The following is a 24,321-nucleotide window of genomic DNA, read 5'->3' as shown; positions in this document are numbered from 1 at the left end:
AACAATAGACTGAAATTCTTCAATATTGTTTTGCAGTTTATCGACTGAAGTGCTTGTGAATTATTATACTTTGCTGGAGTGAACTGATTACAAGTGGAGATTGGATTTCTGAGAGGTATAGTTTGATTTAATCTAATTGCCACATATTTACTCCAATTTTAGGGCTAATATCAATATATCACTTTGAAATTGAGACATATCGCTAGTATTTTATGATTTCGGGATTTTAGGTCCTGTATATTTGATTATCATTAATTATTATTAAACGAAAATCTGAATGGAACACTAGAATGCTATCTAGAAATATCACGAATATAATGGAAAATTAATATAAAAACAACAGTATCGTAAGTTAAGAATTCAAAGTTTTCCTCAAAATCTAAAATCCAAAATGATTTATTCATTAGCATCTAAACAAAGGCAATTTCTCAACAATTCCACCTCGAATTTTATGAACTTTGAAATCGGAATTCATTGTATTTTAATTCAATATATTTTTTTAAATTTTTGGTCAATTTTTTTGAATGCTATGAAATACTGTACCGTTTGGTCTGAAGTATCTTTCAATGACAAGCTTTACCAAAAGAATAAATTACTCATAGGTCTGAAAATCTAATTTTATACGTTGGTTTTTGAGTTTTTGTTGTCAATGTGTGTTTGTCATTTTAAACGAATTGATTAGTGCATCACAGACGATAGAAAAAAATATATCACTTATATTTTACAACAGTGAGAATTACCATAGAGAAAATATAGCATAAGAAGATAAGGTATAGGGCGCTTATTTTTTATTCTTTATCATTCTATTTATTCACACAAAAATTTGAGCTCATGTTGCTAATGTCACTGTTAACTCAAAACGATAGTCCGAGTGGTTGTTTTTGGTGACGCTGGTAGTCTCTCATACTTTGCCCTTCTTAGACTACCAACAAAACACTAATAATAGTCGATAGTAAACAGATTGAGATAACTATAAAAATCGATTTGGGACATGAACGACCTATACGAAGATTTTCAAAAAACAAATGAAAAAATATTTAGTTGATAGAGCTTTTTATAGTGTACAAGAATTCCTTTCAAACCTAAACTAGGTTGAACTACTTAGTGTTAGAATTATTATGTAATAACATGACTCGTCTTATACTCCATGACTGGAGTCTTTAGGACGTAATCTTAAAAAAAAATACTTGAGATATCTTCTTATGCTATATTTTCTCTATGCTATTACTATCCATATTGTTCAACTCCTCTCCTTCAGAGCAGTACTAGATTCAATCATAGTTCATAAATTAGTTTAATTTAATTTCAGAAATGTGTGCCTCTATAGTGAGGTCCATGTTATAATGGCAGTGTACGATTGACAATACTGTTGCTGTCCTTTCCTATCATACAACAAAACATAAAGCGTTATCTCTCTCTAGCTTTGCAATGTTGTCAGTTTGCCAGAATATTTTATATTTACTCTTGACAGCGACTGTACAAAAGTAAACAATTCATTAACTTATCAGTCGCCATTTTTTCTTCATTCTATCAAAATACTTGAGTACACAAGTTGATTGAAAATGTATTTTTGAAACAATGGAATAATTTTTAGACATTACCGTATGAGAAACACAAATTACAATACCTGAAATGACATTTTAAAAGTTGATAACTAACCATCCTAGACTTCATCCATGCTTCAGTCAGCCTACACGTATAGGTTAGACCACCTCGTACCGGTATAAATAATATTGAAAAGTTATTTCAGAACTATTTCCTTTGAAATTACTTATTTTGAATAGGATTTCTATTTTCCTATTATTTTAAAAAGAAATTGGAATAGAGTACCTACCAAATAACTTAATTTCTGTTGTTTTGAAATTCAGATTGTTGTATCACAGCTTTTTAAATTAGCCGCCATTTCAGGTTTCTATAAAAATAAATATCTAATCTCAGTTATGAAAGCAAATTTTTGAATCAAAAAATCTGGTGTGGTACACTCACACAACTTTCCTTGCTCATTGAACTGGGAGCCTCATTCTTAAACGATAATAATTTAGAGAAATAACATAATGACGATTGGCGGCAACATAATTATTTGAAACTACGATCGTAGTGTATGTGTGTATAAAATTATTGTTTTCAGAGTACTTTTTCCTTTGTGTAAATTGTGAAATCCGATGATTTTTTAAAAGTCGTCAAAACAGCTGTTCTACAGATGAAATATCTCGACTATGTGTTATTTTTATAGACTGCTCTACCTACCTACCTCATGCACGAGAAGGAGGTTACAAAGTACATTTCTCAAGGATGGGGTGAACCCCCCATTAGTTTCCCAGAGAGGAGACTCATGCCAGTTGATGGGGCTGATAAATAACTATACAGAGTATGAATTTGAAATAAATCAGTCGAGTAATTTTTGAGAAAATCGTGAAAAACATGGTTTTTCAGTAATTATCCGCCATTTTTCTCGAGAATATTACGCAGCTCCTGCAATTTTCCTAGAAATAAGACTCATGTCAGTTGATAGGGCTTATAAATAGCTATCCATGGTATAATTTGAAGAAAATCGTTAGAGCCGTTTTCGAGAAAATCGTGAAAAACATGGTTTTTTAGTAATTATCCGCCATTTTTCTCGATAATATTACGCAGCTCCTGCAATTTTCCCAGAAATGAGACTCATGTCAGTTGATAGGGCTTATAAATAGCTATCCATGGTATAAATTTAAAGAAAATCGTTAGAGCCGTTTTTGAGAAAATCGTGAAAAACATGGTTTTTTAGTAATTATCTGCCATTTTTTCCGCCATCTTGAATTGAATTTTATTGAATTTCTTATTGTCGGGTCCTCATGGTATAAGGACCTTAAGTTTAAAATTTCAAGTCAATCGGTTAATTAGGAATGGAGTTATCGTGTTCACAGACATACACACATACACACATACACACACACACACATACACACACACACACACAGACCAACACACAAAAATCATGTTTTTGGACTCAGGGGACCTTGAAACGTATAGAAAACTTGAAATTGGGGTACCTTAATTTTTTTTGGAAAGCAATACTTTCCTTACCTATGGTAGTAGGGTAAGGAAAGTAATTATGGAAAAAAAATTTCTTGATTAATTTGACATTAAATTGATTATTTAATCAAGGAAATGATAATTATTATTAGATCAAATTTAATGGGATGAATTGAGTTACAGCTGTGTACACTCAGTGGCAAAATGAAGAGACTTGGCAACGTTTTTCTCCTATCTCTCTTCACTGCCATTATAACGTGGACCTCACTATAGGTACTGATACTGAAAATCATAGATACTGAGAATCATAGATACTGAGACTGAATCAGTCTCTGATACTGAATCATAAGACTGAGAATCATAGATACTGAGAATCACAGATACTGAGAATCATAGATACTGAGACTGAATCAGTCTCTGATACTGAATCATAAGACTGAGAATCACAGATACTGAGAATCACAGATACTGAGAATCACAGATACTGAGAATCATAGATACTGAGACTGAATCAGTCTCTGATACTGAATCATAAGACTGAGAATCATAGATACTGAGAATCATAGATACTGAGAATCACAGATACTGAGAATCATATAATTACCAAAGAAGAACAACTATTCTGTAATGTAATTCTTTAATATTTATAAGATGGATCCATTCATTTATGGTTTAGATTTGTCTCCATTAACTTTTTGTTAGGGCTACTTTTATTTATCAAGAAATTGAAAATCTAAATACCCATTCACTCACTTGAAAATGACATGACCGTCGAAAAATGTTGTAGATGAAAGCTTAGATTTAGATTTTTCAATTCTTGATACAAATGTCTCCATGTGTTTCTATGTTAGGTACTCCATAGAGTATTTCTATAATATTCCATTTGATATCTATTATTTATAAAATATTTATTCTATGCCCATACTTTGATATTATTCTTAAAACGTTCCAAGCAAAACATGCCTTGCTAAACTGAACAGGATGATTCTAAAAACTAGTACACGATTCTGATTGGTTTCACTGTAGTTTATTCAGATGAATTGTAGGCCTAATATTCGCTGATTCAGATTGTGAGACAAAAGCAAAAGGTGAAAATAGAAACTCAGCGGAATATTAAAAGAATAGCTTTATAGTTTTATCTATGTATCCCACTCCTCCTCGTAGTTGGAGAGATAACTTAACGTTTTGAAATTCTCAATTCCTCGCTAATCCTAATCAGAATCTCTCCTCTCCATTGTGGGTTTCAGATTGTGAGACAAAAGCAAAAGGTGAAAATAAAAACTCAGCGGAATATTAAAAGAATAGCTTTATAGTTTTATCTATTTATCCTACTCCTCTTTGTAGTTGGAGAGATAACATAACGTTTTGAATCCCTCAATTCTTCGACAATCCTAGCAGCTGCTGCTTGCACATGCACTTCCCACCTCCACAAACTGCATTCAATGCATCGATCTGCAAGCTGCACTCAAGTTCAACTTGCCAAGTCAAGTTGCAACTTATCTCAGTTCCTCATTCATTGAGAAGTCTGAGAGTGCAGCTGAACTGTGATCTGTTTTCCAACTACGGTCCTTAACCCAGAACTGGATTAACTTGTGAACTATAGTGCGATTCTCTTTGAAATGTCAGTATCGATTTAGCGCGAAACATCGATGTTTTTTATAAGGAATCCTGACAGTTTAAAGCAGTAGAAACTTGTCAAGTCTCAAGAGTGCGATTCTCTTTAAAATGTCAGTTTCGATTCAGTGCGAAACATTAAAGTTATTATGAATAATTCTGACAGTTTGAGGTTAGTAGGAACTTGTCAAGTCTCAAGAGAAGTTCCAACTCTATATTGAGGTTTACTCTCAACTGGCAGTATGTATTCAATGTAGAATATTGATGTTATTTACACAGAATTCTGACATTTTAAAGTCAGTAGGACCTTGTCAACTCTACAGTGGAGTTCACTTTCTATTGGCAGTATTGATTAAATAGAAAACATTTATGTTATTATAAATAATTCTGACAGTTTTCAGTCAGTAGCAACTAGTCAACTCTATAGTGTGGTTCATTTATAACTGACAGCATTGTTTAAATGGGAACCATTGATGTTATTTATGAGAAATACTGACAGTTCACAGTGAGTAGGAACAACTAGGAACTGAAACTATAACTATCGGTGAAGAGTATTATTGTGCTCTATGTGACTGTTATAGTTAGTTGTGTTTTTTAATAGCGAAATTGGAAGACACTAACGCCTGGTTTACAATATATTTGAGTGCGTATTATAGATGGCAGCAACTGAAATGTAAGTAGTTTTTTTCACAGTTAATATTCCATTACATATATAAATTTTTGAGAGATTGTTGTTTCGTTGAGGATTCTATAACAATTCATTTAAGAAGTCATATCTCCTGAAGGGGAACGAATTTTGCTAATCCGTTTGCAGATTCGGATTTCTCAGATTGGGGAGCATAAGAAGGCATATAGTTGATGATAATACTATTTCCCTCGAAAAAAATTAGAAAAATAATGTACTGACCAATTTGCGTTTTCCAATATACAGGGTGATTATAAAAGGACTTTACAACTTTGAAAGCACATAAATATTTATTGAAATTACTTACAGAATTGAGAAAAGGTTTCATTTTGTTACAAAACACTTCAAGTTTAAGGTGTGGGTGTTATTTTGGTTCGATGTGACAGCCGTTGGTAAAGTGACATACATCCCACCGATAATCGATTTCTTGCCACACTCGTACCAGCATATCAGGCGTAGCTTGTTCAACCGCAGCGATCCGATTTCGGAGGTCATTAAGATTGTCTGGTAGAGGCTGAACATAAACATTATCCTTAATGAAACCCCACAGGAAGAAATCCATCGATGCTAAATCCGGTGAGCGAGGTGGTTATGCAATTGGCCCTTCATGGTAAATCCAGCAAAGTTGAAAGCGAATGTCTAGAAAATCCCAAACTTCTCCATGGAAATGAGGTGGTGCACCTTCATGCTGAACAAGATGAACAAGTGCTCTCTTACTTTCAGCCTGACGGTGAACCAGCTCTTCCCCACGGAAAAGTTCGGGATTTTCTAGACAATTGCTTTCAACTCCGCTGGATTTAACATGCAGGGCCAATTGCATGGCCCCCTCACTCACTTGGATTTCTTCTCCAGTGGGGTTTCATCAAGGATGAGATTCATGTTCCGCCTCTACCAGCCAATCTTAATGACCTCCGAAATCGGATCACATTCGGATCGCTATAGATTGCACAAGTTACACCTGATATGCTGGTACGAGTGTAGCTCGACTGGCAAGAAATCGATTATCGGTGGGATGTATGTCACTTTACCAACGGCTGTCACATCAAACCAAAATAACTCCCAAACCTTAAACTTGAAGTGTTTTGTAACAAAATGACACTTTTCTCAATTCTGTAAGTTATTTCAATAAATATTTATGTGCTTTCAAAGTTGTAAAGTCCTTTTATAATCACTCTGTATTTAAGGGGTCATATCTCCTGAAGAGGAGAGAATTTCGCTAATACGTTTGCAGATTTGAGTTCCTCACATCAAGGAGCATGAGAAGGCAGAGTTGATATTGATATCATTTCTCCCGAAAAAATGGGGAAAATGTACTGACCAATTTAAGTTTCTCACAATGTTTTAGGAGTCATATCTCCTGAACAGAAACGAATTCTGGCAATCTGTTAACAGATTCGGTTTCCTCTATTGGAATAGCATAAGAAGGTAAAGTTGATAATGATATTGTTTTTCCAGAAAAAATAATGAACTAACCAATTTGCGTTCTACGACATATTTGAGGGGTCATATCTCCTGACCGGTAATGCATATTGTTAATCCGTTTGCAGATTAGGATTCCTCGCATCTGGGAACATAAGAAGTCAGAGTTGATAATGATATAATTTCTCTTGAAATATGAGGAAAATAATGAACTGACCGATTTGCGTTTTTCGACATATTTAAGGGGCCATATCTCCTGAACGGGAACGAATTTCGCTAATCCGTTTGCTGATTAGGATTCCTCGCATCTGGGAGCAAACGTAGTCAGAGTTGATATAATTTCTCTTGAAATATGAGAAAAATAGTGTAGTGCCCAATTTGCTTTTTTCGACATATTTAAGTGGTCATATCTCCTTAACTGAAATTTTATGCCAATTTGTTTGCAGATTCGGATTACTCGCATCAAGAAGCATAAGAAGGCGTAGTTTATGATTTTATTTTCTCTAAAAAAAATGGTTAAAATAATGTAGGCTACTGACCAATTTTCGTTTTTTTATATAATTATTTAAGGGGTCATATCTCCCGAACGGGAACGAATATTTCTAATCCGTTTGCAGATTCGGATTTCCCGCATCAGGGAGCATAAGAAGGCGTTGTAATAATGATATAATTCTCCCCGAAAAAATGAGAAAATAATGTACTGACCAATTTGCGTCGTAAAACGCGAGGTCTACTGTTCAACGTAACTACTAGTATTTTTCATTCATTCAACATTTTCGATTCCTTATTTGTGTTTGTTTTCAGAATGCTGACACCTGCTGTGAAAGAGGTGGGCTCCGGCTACACAGCGACATTCCTATCGCTGTTGTTTGGCGTGGCTGTAGCGCTGGTTGCCTATTACCGCATGAACAGGCGCAGACTCTATCAGCTGGCAGCTGATATTCCGGGTCCTACCGGATATCCACTCCTGGGTAACGCTTTGGAGTTCGTTGGTAGTCCCAATGGTATGCTGCAAAACAAACTTCCAATTTCTAACTCACATTATTCTGTAGAATTGTATAACATAATAATCCTATACAAGGATTATTATCCTATACGATAATCCTATACTATATAATCCTATACTATAAATAAAATGTGCAACCTACTGTAACTCTTGCAATCAACATATATGATATCTCCAAAGGCTAGGTATCATTCTGGCATAAATTAATATAGTTGGGAGACATTAATCAATTACTATCTATTCTTATGAACGTATTTATTTCCAATTTCAGATGTGTTTACAAGAATCGTGGACAAGGGAGACACGTATAAGAATATGTTACGCATGTGGATAGGCCCTCGCTTGCTAGTCTTCATCTACAAACCAGATGATGTTGAGGTAAGTGAAGAGTAAAGCATGTATACCATGCTTTATTTACCCTGTTTAATCTATGACGATGCTATGCATTTGTATAAATGTTTTCTGCAATAAAGAAATCTGAATCTGAATCTTGAATCTTGAATCTTGAATCTTGAATTTTGAATCTTGAATCTTGAATCTTGAATCTACGTTTACACCGGAGTTAATAACACAAGTTTTTAACATTTTGTTATCAACTGATGTTAATTAAAAAAGGCAATAGCATCATGTTAAGTTGCGTTTACACCGAAGTTGATAACATGAGTTACTAATAAAAAGTGGTCAACTTGATTGAATCGACAGAAATTTCTCATAACAAAAGTTAATAACTCGTGTTTTCAACAGAAAATTCCTTGTTATTAACAAGATTTATGTTATCCATCGAGAGTCGGTAAAGATCAAAGGAAATGTGTTATGTTAATAAACAAAAGCCTCTTTTATCACAGTAACTTTGTTAATAAACAGCTTACTATTTTCCCCGCAACCCCCTCGCCCAGCATCCCTACCTCAAACTACAGCGCTTTCCCTAATAATACAGCTGCAGACGAAACACGTGACAAAAGTTATTAGCTTTTGTGATAACAAAAACTAGCAGCCAAAAGAAAATGTTATTAACTTATGTTGAAAACTTTTGTTTCAAACTCTGTTGGAAACGCATTATATTATTACATTAGATCAGATAAATATCATTATGTTAATGATCACACATGTTTCAATTTAATGTTCTTTGAAGACAATTTTTGCTTTTAATTCCGGCTGATCTTGAAAAACACCTGTTACTATATCGGCGTATCTTTGGCGAACAAAATTCTTCCACCTCAGCTAAACTTGTGTACTGAATTTTTTTTAAATATATTTCTATCAATTATTGAAAAAGGTGGGGAAACGCAGAAAAGCTGAGAAAACGCTAATTTTGGGTGTATCTTTGGCGTTATTTCAAATTCCTTCTAACACAACATTATTGCACCCCAGCTGAGCTTCTGTAGTGAATTTGAACATTTTCTGTTTATTTGTTCCCGATAAAGCTGAGAAAACGCTAAAAAACGCAGATTTTGAGCGTATCTTTAGAAATTTTTCCAAATCCGTTCTTATTGCGCCTCTAAAGGGCCAACTGAACACACCTACCAAATTTGAAAATTTCAAATACACAAAACATTTAATATTATGTCATATTTCTATCATATGTTAGGACGATCCAGTTGGGGGTCCAGACTAAACGTCTGGCTAAACGGATATGGCGAAGCGAGCCTGACGGCAAGTAATATAGTATTCCCAAGAATAGCTCTGATTGAAGTAGCAGTACCCAATCAATTTTTTCCGCGATAAATCAGGACCTCCCAAATAGGTATTTAGGAGGTACTGGATGAATTGGTATTTAGGAGGTCCTGGATTAATGCATTTTAATCTTCAACTTGGTGCCAACCTAACAAAGTCAACTCAACTTAATGCCAACCTGACAAAATTATTTAATATAGTTACCAGTTGACAACTGTTTCGAAGAGGTACTCTCTCTGGATTATAGTTCTATATCAACATATGGTATGGACATTTCAATTATAATTTAAAGATATTGGAATAAGAAGAATATTCATGCTAAATGACGAACTTTAAACCCTTTTAAAAACCACCCTTAGAGTTAAAATATCGCCAAAAGATCTCTTAGTGCGCCTCTAAAGGGCCAACTGAACATACCTACCAAATTTGAACGTTTCTGGTCCAGTAGATTTTTAGTTCTGTGAGTGAGTGAGTGAGTCAGTCAGTCAGTGAGTGCCATTTCGCTTTTATTAGATTTTTTATTAATTTTTAGATTCTCAAAATCTATTGATATAGATTATCCTCTGGTAATTGTTCTCCTTAAAATTGATCATATTGTTGATACTTGAAATATTGTTTGTGTTGTTGATCTGTGTCTATTGGCATCCTCTTCTCGGCATTCATATAATGGTTTATTCATTTTTATTTTGAAATAATTCCATCTCTAGGTCCTTCTGAGCAGCAGCCAGCACATCAACAAAGGCCAGGACTACGACTTCTTCCGGCCTTGGTTGGGCAACGGTCTCCTGATCAGCGGAGGCGACACCTGGCGGCGACATCGCAAACTGATTGCTCCCACCTTCCACCTCAACATCCTCAAGTCGTTCATCGACCTGTTCAACGCCAACAGTCGAATGCTCGTCACCCGGCTCAAGAAAGAGAGCGCCACCCGAAGAGAGTTCGACGTGCACGACTACATGAGCGAGTGCACTGTTGAGACACTCTTGGGTAAGTTACTTACGGAACACTCTGTATATAATAGATTTGTGTACTATAGTGAGGTTCACATTATAATGATAGTGGAGGAAGAAAGGACAACAGCGTTGTCGATTATCTGCCTTGCCACTGCCTTCTATAGAACATAGTAGCTGATACCGGTAATTTTAAGGTGCATATAGACTTATGTGCTAGGAACACGCGCATTTCACTCTTTATCAGCTGATTCCATGATTATTATATCTGACATCTTGCTTTTTTGACATCTTTTTAGAATAGAATGCAATTTTGAATAATGTTTAATATTTTATATTAGGCTACAATGTAAAAAATTATGTGATGCTGTAATAGTTATTTACTGTTCATGATTGAAAAATTGTTTTGTTTCAAAATATTGTAGCCTATTGATGTCAAAATAAAGAACCATTTGGTTTGATTTAATTTTTATCTATAACTTGATGTTTCTGTACTTTACAGATTGGATAAGCTTAACATCAGCTGATGAAATCTGTATCTTAGTGTTTCTGTAAATACAGATATAGTAAGCTTAGCATCAGCTGATAGATATTGAAATGCGCATTTCCTTGGCGCCCAAGTCTGTACGCACCTTCAACTGTTTATTCTAGTTCAAAATAATTAACTATATTTTATTCTTCTTCAAAAAATACATTGATCAATGAATCAATAACACTCTCATAATTATTGAGATTGGATATTTTGTTACCCAATTATTATATTTCTACATTGTTTAAACACATTCATTTTATTTAGCGTATGGCATTTTTGTCAAATTTTGAATATTTCAGACTTTTATAAGTGCACATCGAGGGATGAAATGTAGGTACTGTATTGCCTTGGGACTGGCTACAGTGAAGTCGTTAGCCTTGCCCAGGTAGGCACGTCTCTCACACTCAAATATAATGTGGTGCACTGTCTGCTCCATCGCCCCACAGTCACATACTGGGGAGTCTGCAAGTCCCAACACAATCTGGCAACGTTGCGGAGCTAGAAAAAGATAGCGCTATCTGCTTTGTCGAATGATAGACAAGGATAAGAATACCATTGTCAATCGAATACTGCCATTATACCGTGAACCCCACTATAGAATTCACCCAAAAATCAACTACGGTACTTCAAACTGTTAACATTGTAAAAAGAAATGGTGTTCTTTATAGGGGTTGAAACATAGTGGACCGGCGAAAGTATTAGAGTGTATCCGAGAAGGTGGCTGTTGAGAGTTTTTAAAAGCATGTATCTGTTTCCTTCCAAGGCCCGCCGCAAAGTAGACCCACGAGAAGCAACCCACGCCGTGGGATGTTTTGTAAACCATTGTTAGGCTTCTCCAGATTTCTGTGTAATGTTAATAATACATGCAATGAATAATCCACTTGTCAGCTGATTGGTTATGAATAATTCTATACCAATGGTTTACAAAACATCCCATTTTGTGAACCATTGCTATAGAATTATTCTTAATCAATCAGCTAACAAGTGGATTACTCATTGCATGTATTACACAGATGTCTAGAGAAGCCTAGCAATGGTTTACAAAACATCCCACGGCGTGGGTTGCTTTTCGTGGATTAGCGTGGGTCTACTTTGTGGCGGGCCTTAATGTCCTTTAATAAATTTCTTTTGATATTGTCTCTGATTCCTTCTAAATTCTACTACCTTACCTTCGCCAATCCAATATGCTCTGATAGGAAGCATTGAAGTTATTCATGTGGGCTAAAACATTATAGTAGAGCGGCATAGCCACCTCTAATTGTATTACAGGTGGCTATGAGAGCGGTGAAGGCTGAGTTTACCGTATCAAATTCAAATTCAAATTCATTTATTGCATGAAATAAATACACAATTGAATATACTTCACAGTTAGTACAATTTCAGAGTAGGTAGATGAGGGTTCTAAATAAGCATGAATAGAATCTAAAGACAACCTACCTTTTGGCATTCCATGAATGAGACGACAAAGTTTTGTTTCCAGGAATAAAATTTTTCTATTGAAGAGGAAATCAAATGTAAAATTGAGAATCTATAAAATGTGAATTTTGTTCCAGAAACTGTGATGGGACTAGACAAGACAACCCAAAATGAGACCAGTGGCTATGACTACGCAATGGCTGTCATGAAGTGAGTAGAAAATACAAATTCAAATTATCTCCTATAATGATAATGATGATGATGATGCGTTGGTAAACGTGAAACCATGGTACTGTTTTAAAGTTTTTAATATTTTTTTTGTAAAATTTGACAATATCCTTGTTTTCTTATTATGGAGAGATTTCACAACATCGTCATCAATTCTACTAAGTTTATTATCTCCTACCACTAGTAGTTCTGTGAACAGTAGACCCTCACGCAGTATTCTCATCCACAAGTACCTGATTCAAACTATAGACCTTATGGAAACACAGCAATAGACTGGCTTCTCCACACGTCTAAGTAATCACTTGTCAGCTGATTTATGATGAATAATTCTATAGTCTGATTTTTACTCTAATATTGGTGTATTAAGGAGGCTTTTTCCTTTTATATTATCCTTGAAATGCAAAATTTCCAAAAACCTTGTATATACGTCGACGCGCAATTAAAAAAGGAACATATCTGTCAAATTTCATGAGAATCTATTACCGCGTTTCTCCGTAAATGCGCAACATAAAAACACATAAACATTCAAACATTTAAACATTAAGAGAAATGCCAAACCGTCGATTTGAATCTTAGACCTCACTTCGCTCGGTCAATTATTTCCTCTTTTACTCTCAATCACTCCTACTCCAATGGCCGTAATTCTTTATTCAAAATAAATAATAAAGAATTTTTACAGTTTTTTTTCATAGTTAGAACTTTTCTAATAATTTTTAATTGATTTAGGTAATTCATTTTAAAAGTATTTTCAATTCATTTTTTTAATGTAAATTGGTATTGAAATTGGTATTGGAAATGACACACAACTTAGCTACATTTGGACTGTTGTATGAATTAGAATATTGGAACCATTTTGGGCATAAGCCTGTGGTAGCCTACCTATAAGGTACTCTTCTGAAAGTTTTGTAGTTCTGAATGATTGAATAAATAAATAATATGCTTCAATCATCTACCGTACACATTCCTAAGAATTGACTGAGTAGATCTGAATATTATAATTTTAAACCTCTCAATTCTTCTTCTCATTTTCCAATTGAAGAAACTGTGATATGAATAAACTTCTCGTGCCTATACTGATTACTCTTGCTGATCAGTTACTATTAGTCTAATAATTTCTAAATACAAACAATTATTCCAAGAATATACTGAAAATTCACATAGTGATAATAAATAGTAGTTGGTAGTGTTTAATCATCCTAATTCATTTTGTTGGCTTGTAATAGGCCTACATCACTGTTAAAATTTTTCAGCTTGTAAAATTTCTAGTTTCCAGTCAATTTGACAACAGTGCAGAGGATATTAATAAAAACCGAAGTTTGAAAAATTATTTAGAATATATTAGGCCTATGTAATGTTTTATTCTCACGCAATACATGTTGAACATTTTGTATATTGCACTATCAATATTTATTGGCAGAAATTAATATTTAATATTAATATTTTTCCAGGGTATGCGATATTTTGCATCTGCGACATACCAAGATGTGGCTGAGACTGATTCATATTTAACATGACTAACACAGCAAGGAGCAGGATTTGCATCCTCAATACAATACATTCACTCACAACAAACGTGAGTTTAAAAATATATTATCAATAAAAAAATAATACTATAATACTAAGTAACTGAACTATTTATACTACAAATTACTGTTTTTTTAATACTATAAAACAATACTAAATATTAACTTGGAAAATTAGTTTAACTAAGAAAATACACAAATATATTAGGTCTATATTAGGTCTATATAATCATAGAAAGAAAATTCTCAGCAACTCCATCTACTGTGTCCAAAATATTGATACTGCGTATGGTCCAAAATGATGTGTATTCAGTTATTATAATCTCATGTTGTCTCCTAATCTACATTTTTGGTATAAAAATGATATTTTAAACGGAGTAAATATTATATATTACCGGTATACTGAAGGGTGTTCGGTAGCCTACACTTTTTTAATTGGATAATCTTCTTCAATATAATTGTTAAGATCATTATAGGAGTGAGAAAAAGTGGCAACTGAAATTTTTAAGTGGTCTAATAAGCGAGTTATAGGTTGATGGAAGTGCTAACTCCGTTTTCTTTCCAGATCATGAACGGTTTCGAATTTTCCATTGGAGTTTTTTTTAATACATTTAGTACATCATTGGCTTTGTTCTTATATGTGTTTTTCGCGATTTATGTCAAAATAAACAAGTTATCAAATTTACAAAAAATATGTTACTTTCTCATTTATGAACGATATGGGGAATAAAATGTTTTAGTTTGGAAAGATACATTTTTTTAATTTTTGAGAGAAGGTCTGTTAATATAGGTAGTCGAAACCGTTTATGATCTGGAAAGGAAAACGGAATCTGGAAATTAGCACTTCAAACCCATAACCAGCCGTTGCTTATTGGACCACTTGAAAATTTCAGTTGCTACTTTTTCTCACTCTTATAATGAAATGATCTTAACAATTATATCGAAAAAGATTATCCAATTTGAATAAAAGAAAAGTGTATTGAACAGCCTTGAACGGAAATAATAACTCACAGATGGAACAAATAGCTATTTCTATCATTTTGGATCGATTATAATCATTTTTATGGCTTTTATTGGCAAAGAGATCCTTTTGGATGTTCTGCCTTGCCGTATTATCCAATGTCATTTCCTATCAACACTCAAGTTTATAGGTTATGTCTTGGGTTTTTCATATTTTCTCAATAAAAATTTGCACTTTCACTTCTCGATTTTTATTTTTGATAATAATGTACACACACCAGCACGAAATAATTGTTATCCAGAAAAGACGAAAGTTTTCAGCTTCCTGTATTGTGATTCATTTATTTATTTATATTAATCAATTTATTTATTAGATGATAAAGGTGATGTTGTTCTAGATATTTATAGGTATTGAATGAAAACAGCAGTTTTCACAATATCAAGATCAATTCGTAATAGTCTAATATTTTCCAACTTCATTGAATTCTATTCATCATCGTGAAATAATATACCATAATTTCAAAATTATTACTCAATTCTTGCAGGTCATGAATAAGAAAAAGGAAAACTATTTCCAGTCGAAGAACAGTATCAACGGTTCGGCGCAGAAAGAAAAGACAGTTGTGGAAACGAATAATGCGAAAAACAAAACTGAAACAAAAAAGAAAACTGATGCTAAAAATGGTGAGGAGAGCAAATTTTCCTACGGACAGGCTGCTGGATTAAAAGATGATTTGGATGTTGATGATGTGGATTTTGGTGAGTTTGAATTAGATTTTAATAATAAATTATTTAATCAATCTTCAAAATTGATCAAAAATGCTGTAGTGAATCGGTTATCAAACATATATTGGTCAGAAATGAAAGCTGCACAACTTCAATACTAAGCTCTGGAGAATCTGAAGAAATTGAAGAGATCTGTATGAAATTCAGAATTTTTATTCATTCATTCAACATTATTTTTTTAATAATTTAACTTAGTAAGCTTCCAATAATGTGATTATTTTTACAATAAGTAGGCTGTAATTGTATAGTTTTACTTTTCCTTGCCCTATTACCATAGGGCATGAGTATGAGTGTATGTGTGTCTGTGTACACGATATCTCATCTCCCAGTTAACGGAATGACTTGAAATTTGGAACGAAAGGTCCTTATACTATAGGGATCCGACACGAACAATTTCGATCAAATGCAATCAATCCAAGATGGTGGCTAAAATGGCGAAAATGTTGTTAAAAATAGGGGTTTTCTCGAAAACGGCTCCAACGATTTTGATCAAATTCATACCTGAAATAGTCATTAATAAGATCTATGAACTGCAACAAGTCCTATATCTGTAAAAATTTCAGGAGCTCCGCCTCATCCATGCAAAGTTCGATTTTAGATTCTCAATTATCAGCCTTCATATACAATTTAAACAAAAAATTTCAAGTGGAAAAGATTGAGCATGAAAATCTCTGCAATAAATTAATGTCCAGTAACATTTCCACCTGAAATTGAAAATAAGCTTGAATTTCGAGAAAATGTGATTATTAAATTGCAAACTGTTGGCAACTGTTGGTTCTATTAAATCATTCACTGCGAAGAGATAGCAGACCTCGTGTGTCTCCAGCGTTATTGACCTATCACCAGCTGTTTCATATCTTAGAATAGTAGACTTGTGATGCGCGAGAACACTAGCGTCAGGTGATCAATTTTTATAACGGCAAGGAAAGTTGTGTGAGTGCGCCACACCAGATTTTTTTTAAGTGCTATCTTGGGAAGAGTATTCATTTTATTCATTCAACATAATATAACGCATAGTTCAGGAAAGTACCACATGCCCAAAACGGTTCTAATTATAATTTAAATGTAAATGTAAAAATAAATGTAACTGGGTTATGTGTTACTTTCACATTTTTGATTTACTTATTGCAATTTACAATCAAAGATTATTTGATCCAAGTATTGACCAGTTGAGTAGATTATCACAAATAAAAAGTTCTTAACTCCAACAAGTGTCTATTGGAAAAGAGAGAAGAGTACAATGATATGCAATTAATGAACTGCCATTATTGGTTGAAACTAGATCATTGATCTTATTTTCAAAAAGAATGATGCTATTTCGAATTTAATCTTACTATAATAAGTTCACATTGTTTTTGATAGATCAGAAATAAAACAATTTAAAGTACCACATGCCCAAAACGGTTCTAATTATAATTTAAATGCAAATGTAAAAATAAATGTAACTGGGTTATGTGTTACTTTCACATTTTTGATTTACTTATTGCAATTTACAATCAAAGATTATTTGATCCAAGTATTGACCAGTTGAGTAGATTATCACAAATGAAAAGTTCTTAACTCCAACAAGTGTCTATTGGAAAAGAGAGAAGAGTACAATGTTATGCAATTAATGAACTGTCATTATTGGTTGAGACTAGATCATTGATCTTATTTTCAAAAAGAATGATGTCATTTTGAATTTAATCTTACTATAATAAGTACAAATTGTTTGTGATAACTCAGAAATTGAACAATTTTAAGAAATCTGAAATCAGGATGTATTAAAAATGCGGAGTACTCGTATTATAGTAAACTTTCTTGACTGAATAATAATCTATAGGCCTACTCATTTATTTAAGGGTTTATGCACACATAGAGCGGTCCTCCCAATTCCAGTGATCTTAGAAGGAGATTGATATTATATTATAAGAATTTCTATATCATTTTTGAGACAATATTCAAAAATAAAACATTTTTTTTAAATCTGAAATTAGATTTCAATTATGTGGAATCATATTTTGTTTTTAGACTACTTAATGAGAATCTTTTCAAAATCATAATGATTATCCCATCACCACAGTAACTACCAACCAAATTTGATGTATATATATTTTTTTTAAGATGACTAGAATTCATTTACAATGTAATTTTCCATTCTAAAGTTATAAGCATAGTTTAATTTCATCATTAATCCATCTATTCCCACTAGCATTTTTCATTCTCCTTCCCTTTGACAACCCCATTACCAAACCTAAAATTGAATTTCCCGTTCCTTCAACAATAACAAACACATCAATTCAGCTGAAGATGTTGTGGTTTTTCTCCATAATTGAAAGAATATAAGACGTCTATGTTGTCAATACCACTATATTTATTCGAAAATTAATTCACACTACAGAACCAGGTTCCATGGTAACACCTACCACATCTTCAGATGAACGAATGTTGCGTGTTCCTGTTTGTTTGCAACAAACAACATTAGCTCAGCTGAAGATGTGGGAGGTGTAACCATGAAACCTGGTTCTGTAATGTGAATTAATTTTCGAATAAATTAAAGTGGTATTGACAATATCAACGTCTTATTCTTTCAATTATGGAGGAATGCCACAACATTCATATCATACAATCAAATTGATAAGAATCTATTCTTATTTATATTTAGGGTGTATCCAGACAGAGAGCGGTCATCAAATTACAGAGATCTTAGAAGGAAATTGATATTGTATTTTATGAATTTCTATATCATTTTATATATCCTCTTAAGACTGCTCTGCGTAGAGCTAAATCATATATAATATAATATTATGTACCTACCTAAGCTTTTTAATGCCAGTTCAAATTGAATAACATTTTCCAAAATAGATCTAAATATACTAGTAATTATCAAATTTAAACCAAGTTAATTTGATAGACAGTAAATGTGTTTCAAGAATTTTTGGTCTGATTCTGGTTAATAATATTTTCCTACAGTTACGTTGAAAAAGTGGCCATTGCTGCACTGATTACAGAACGCAAAGAATCACTTTTCCGCTCTAGTGCGGGAAAATTTTTCTGCACTCCAGATTTGCAACATGGCCACGCAAAATACTTAGTAGGGTATATGGAGCACATGCAGCAAAATCAAAATGAATTTGGTAACAGTGACTGGACTGCTATAGTAGCAGACGTGCAACCAAGCACAACGCGTAATTATTACTATTATAATTATAACCAAGGACCAACATTTTTTCAATTTGACAATAAATTGCGGTTTTTATCAATAATAAAATTACACAGAAAGACATTGATGCATTTCAGGCAATTTTACCATAATACCCACTTTTCATATTCAATGGAACTGTAGGAAAAACTAATGTGAAATACGTGCGCAAAGTTCCTCTGCTGCACACAACAAACCATTCCGCCCTCGCTACGGCTCGGGCGTAAACGTTTCTTTCGGGCAGCAAACTGTCACTTTGCGCACTAGGTTGCACAAAAATATTGTTTAGCATATAAGAATGTTCTGGAATTCCATTTCTCATTGGTGATTATATCACTCAAACAGTTAGCATTTGTTGAATAAGAAGCATTAAAATTTATGATATTATTGACAAGGAATGCTAGCAATAGTTTTAAGTGGATCTATCTATATAGGAGTGTGAATGATGATTTTGCATTTGATTTACAGTTTTGGGTGAGAAGAAAAGAATGGCTTTCTTGGATCTGATGATTGAAAGTTCGCAAGACGGAAATCTGATAACAGACAAGGAGATAAAGGAGCAGGTGGATACAATTATGTTTGAGGTACCTACCCAACAGATTTGTGCAAGTTATTCAAATAGATTTATATAAATTTCAAAAAAAAATTAGATAATTTCAAACTTGAATAAATTGATTGAATGATAATTTTAATATATTAATTGATTCAATATTGTGAGAATAATTAGACTGCAAAACTGCTTCTAAATAGAGTAGACTTCAACTAGGTACTCATCTTTTGAAGGCCAATTGAATGAAATGTACATCTACGTTGTACAGTTTTTCAAATTCAAAATCATTTTATTAAGCCAAAGACAATAGTATACACATACAGACCAAGTGAAAACATCAAGATAACAATGTAGGTATTGTGATTGAAAAATTGAGCAATTCAAGTAGTCCGGGTAATTCAATTATTTTCATAGAAAATAGTTTCACTTGAAATACTCCATGGTGATTGATGGTATAGGAAAATAATCTTGAGGTATATGAATCTATGAATATATTCATCTGAATGTTCTCAACAGATAAGAGCAATAACACTTTTCATATGGAAAACGATGCTCTATGAATGAGAATAGTTCAAACCTTGCGATGCTTCATATGAAACAATTATTTAAATTCTTATCAAATTTTAATGCAATAAGTTTGACACATTATGAAATATTTTCTAATCTAATTTAAAATGTATTATAGAGGTTATTTGAAATACCATAACATAGTAACCAGTTGCATCTAAGATTCTGAATGTATGAAATACTTCCAGCCTAGAACAAATTCCAATTTATTGCTCTCATAACATATAAAGAATATAATTTCCTAGGTTTTAATAATTATATTCTATTGTTTATTTAGATTTAAAAATTTCATTTTTTCACTTCCAGGGTCATGATACAACGGCCGCAGCTACAAGCTTTTTCATGTGCTTGATGGGATGTCGTCCTGATATACAGGTACAGTTTCAATAAAATTGAAATTTAGATAATTCTTGATTTGAAATTTAAAATTCAATTGATAGAGATTACCCTACTGTTTTTGACAAAATTGATTCACAAGGGCTGATAAGTTTGTCATTGTTATATTGGTTCTAATTCATAGATCCTACTTCATTATCCTACTGATATTAACAATATTGATTTACGAGTTTAGTTTAGCTAATACGTTCAGTTTTATATCGTTGCATTGATTTATGCTCAATTTTCATTCATGCATTCAATGTTTTCTTTCACTTAAAATCATTATTCACAAAAGGTGATATGCTAACGTTTTACCACAGATCTAACTGATTAGTAAGTCTATAGTTTTACTCAGCCTAAAGCTGCGTTTACACCTAAGTGAATACAAAATGTTAATAACTTAATCCTTATAGATTCTATTAGATTGAACATAACTTATCATACACATGATGATCATGTGTTTGTCAAGTTCCGTTCAATCTGATAGAATCCATATGGATTAAGTTGTTAACATTTTCTTAATAAATTGGTGTAAACCCAGCTTAACTGATAATAGAATAGAATAATAGTCTTCATTCATCAGATGTAAGAAATACATTGGAACAGTGTCAATAAATAAAATATATAAATATGAATAACTAGGCTCGGCCAGCATAGACAAAAACTTTTCGTCAAAAATCAAAGTTGAACTGTTGAAAAGAATATAGCGACCAGATATTCCTTTGACCAAATATTCCCTTAGATTATTTGCAAACATTCTTGGATCTTCTAATACTTGGAGACTGCTTGGTAACTTTTCAAAACACTTCTTGCCTCTGTATATATATATTTTTCGTAAAAAGGTCTAATCTGTGCCTCTCTATTATACGACCAAACCTTGTATTATAACCATGAGTGTTATATTTCTCAAGTTGTCGCCTAATTTTTGAAAAAGACTATAACATCATAATTATATGTATTGTCCATATATTGTGAAAAGTTCATCCAAAACTAATGTGCAAATGGAACTGTTAACGCTAGACGCTTTCAAGATTGAAGATTCATTTTATTAGCCACAGCTTTCAATCACAAGAGCAATTCATATGAATTTTCTATATAATAATGAGTTTCTACAATGGAAGTAAAACATACACTTATTCTATTATTTTTTTAAATTTATTTATCCACAATTCAACGACTCTAATGTAATAACATTAGTGAAAAGTGCAGTTTTTCTCCCTGAGGGAAAAGTTTGAAGCACGAGGCGAAGCCGAGGGCAACAATTTTCCTGAGGGAGAAAAAACATTTTTCACTCGTGATATACACAACATTTTTCCTCCACCTACATTTTCATAAAAACTGCTAATAAAATAATTTTTTCCTCCACCTACTATCAAAAGTCTCATTTTACACCCTGGAATCGAATACTAAAGTACTACTTTTCCTCCCATGGGACTAAAAATAATTCCCAGCGGGAAAAGTGATCACTTTTACTCCCAAGGGAGTAAAAATAAACCCATAAGATTAACATGGGAAGAAGTCCGACAACGCCGCGATTGAAGAATGAGGAATGTGGCAACACTGTCGTGGTCGGTAGAGGAAAAGTAAAAGAGCTCTATTTCGATCTTTGGAATATTTTAGCTCTAGGAAATAGAGCTGAAATAGTGTGAAAGCGTGAAGATGTAGTAAAATTATTCATTGTTATAGGTATTGGTGTAGGTGGAGGAAAAATGTTGTGTGCATCACGGGACTAAAGTACTTATTCTCCCTCAGGGAAATTGTCGCCCTCGGCTACGCCATCGGGCGACAACAGTTTCCCTCAGGGAGAAAAAGTTGCACTTAGTCCCTAGATGCACAAATAACTATTAAAAACGTATGTGACCAATCAATGTGTTACAACATAATCTAAAAAGTAAACAGAAACAGCTGGCTTGTAATCACAGTTCTCCTCCGACAGCACTATCTGTCGGGTAAAGTTGTAACAACAATGACAGCCAAAACTACAGCTATGATGAAGTTCCCGTTTCAAATTTGATTAGTTAATAAGTAATATTCGTTGGCTGATATTTTGAATAACATGGAATAAAAGAAAAAAATAAATACATTTTTTTAGTATAGTGATATGAAGTTTGTAATAATAATTTCAGCATACAAACATAAATTTTATATATCGATCAAATGTCTGGTTGAGGTATTGAATTTAGTTGGTTTAATGACTACTCTATATGCTTCCTCATCTGAGCTTAGACCTTCTGACCTATTCCAAATGTACGTTTTTAAAATATAGATGCTTCCCATGTTATTTAAATGAGTCACTTTTACTCCCTAGGGAGTTTTTCTGTTTTTTAGTACCGAGAGCGAAAAAGTGACACTTTAGTATCATGTTTCAGGGAGTAAAGTAAGTACTTTTGACAGTAGGTGGAGGAACAAATAATAGTGTGTTAAACTTGGGTACGCGCCACCTTAGTCCTCCGACACACCCAGAACCTGACAGGAGTGGACAGCGACTATGGATGGACAGGTAGGATGAATGTGTCTGTTTTTGACGCTGGTGTATACTGACATCGTCCCGTTAAACTTAGATGTAAAACTCACACAAAAATTGTAAAGAAATCTGATAATTATTTATCCATTCTTTAAATTTCTCATTATTAATATTGAGTAATAAAAGCTCACAAAACCACTCTGTATAAACTTCCGATATTTTTAGTGATTATTTGTGGAATAGATGTTATTTTCGGATGAAAACAATCGATGAAACAAACCTGACTTGGTTTGCTGTACAGGAAAAATGCCTGCAAGAAGTAGACTCGTTATTTGGGGACTCAGACAGGTACATCACTTTTGAAGACACCCTGGAACTGAAGTACTTGGAAAGATGCATCATGGAGACACTGAGACTGTTCCCCCCTGTACCCCTAATCAGTCGACAGCTAGAAGAGGAGATGAGACTCAGTAAGTTGACTGATGTAAAAGAATAGATATAAATTTCGTTGAAAAAACAGTTAGTTGATTAATGTAGAAGAATATAGGCCTATATAATTTTTTTGGAAAGACAGTTAGTTTCTTAATGTAGGAGGATGAAATTTAAATTTTTTATAAATTAATATGAAATTTAATTTTGATATTTAACTAACCGAGCGAAGTAAAGTCTAAGATTCAAGTCAACGATTTTGCATTTCTCAGTAAGTTGACTAATGTGAAAGAATAACTATAAATTCGTTAAAAAACAGTTAGTTGATTAATGTAACTTATATGTAACTTTTTTGGAAAGACAATTATTTGCTTAATGTAGAAGGATAAATATCAATCTGCTGTAGAACAATAAGTTGATTAAGGCTGTTTCGGTACACTTTTTATTATTTAAATTGGATAATCTTTTCCAATATAATTGTTAAGATCATTATAAGAGTGAGAAAAGGTGGCAACTGAAATTTTTAAGTGGTCTAATAAGCGAGTTATGGGTTGTTGAAGTGCTAAACTGCGTTTTCTTTCCAGTTCGAAGTTGTACTTCTTTCGAAGTTGTAAAACTTCGGAAAAGTGGTACAAAGTTACCCCAATTGACTGTTTCCGTTTTCTTTCCAGATCATAAACGGTTTCGACTATATTATTAGAACTTCTCTTGAAAATTCAAAAAATTTATCTTTCCAAACTAAACCATTCTATTCCCCATATTTTTCATGAATAAAGAAGTAATATTTTCTGTAAATTCGATAACTTGTTTAAACATGGTTTTTTAGTAATTATCCGCCATTTTTTCCGCCTTTTGAATTCAATTTTATTGAATTTCTTATTGTCAGATCCTCATGGTATAAGGACCTTAAGTTAAATTTCTGTCAATCGGTTAATTAGGAATGGAGT

The 24,321-nt window shown here is 33.1% G+C and overlaps 1 protein-coding gene across 1 annotated transcript; it reads left to right on the top strand.

The window, feature by feature from the left end:
• The first annotated feature begins 5,001 nt into the window (after positions 1–5,001).
• LOC111059900 (cytochrome P450 4g15) lies at positions 5,002–23,441 on the top strand. Its single transcript, XM_039425303.1, is given in 11 exon segments — positions 5,002–5,299; positions 7,535–7,734; positions 8,008–8,114; positions 10,118–10,397; positions 12,446–12,518; positions 13,985–14,032; positions 14,034–14,109; positions 15,565–15,778; positions 19,455–19,570; positions 20,410–20,478; positions 23,247–23,441. Coding segments are annotated over 11 exon segments (1,395 nt in total). The 5' UTR covers positions 5,002–5,282.
• Positions 23,442–24,321: the final 880 nt, after the last annotated feature.

Source organism: Nilaparvata lugens, chromosome 3 (assembly GCF_014356525.2).
Source record: "Nilaparvata lugens isolate BPH chromosome 3, ASM1435652v1, whole genome shotgun sequence".
NCBI classification, from domain to species: domain Eukaryota; kingdom Metazoa; phylum Arthropoda; class Insecta; order Hemiptera; family Delphacidae; genus Nilaparvata; species Nilaparvata lugens.
The sequence above is the reverse complement of the archived record's forward strand: the minus strand, read 5'-3'. Positions and strand labels throughout refer to the sequence as shown.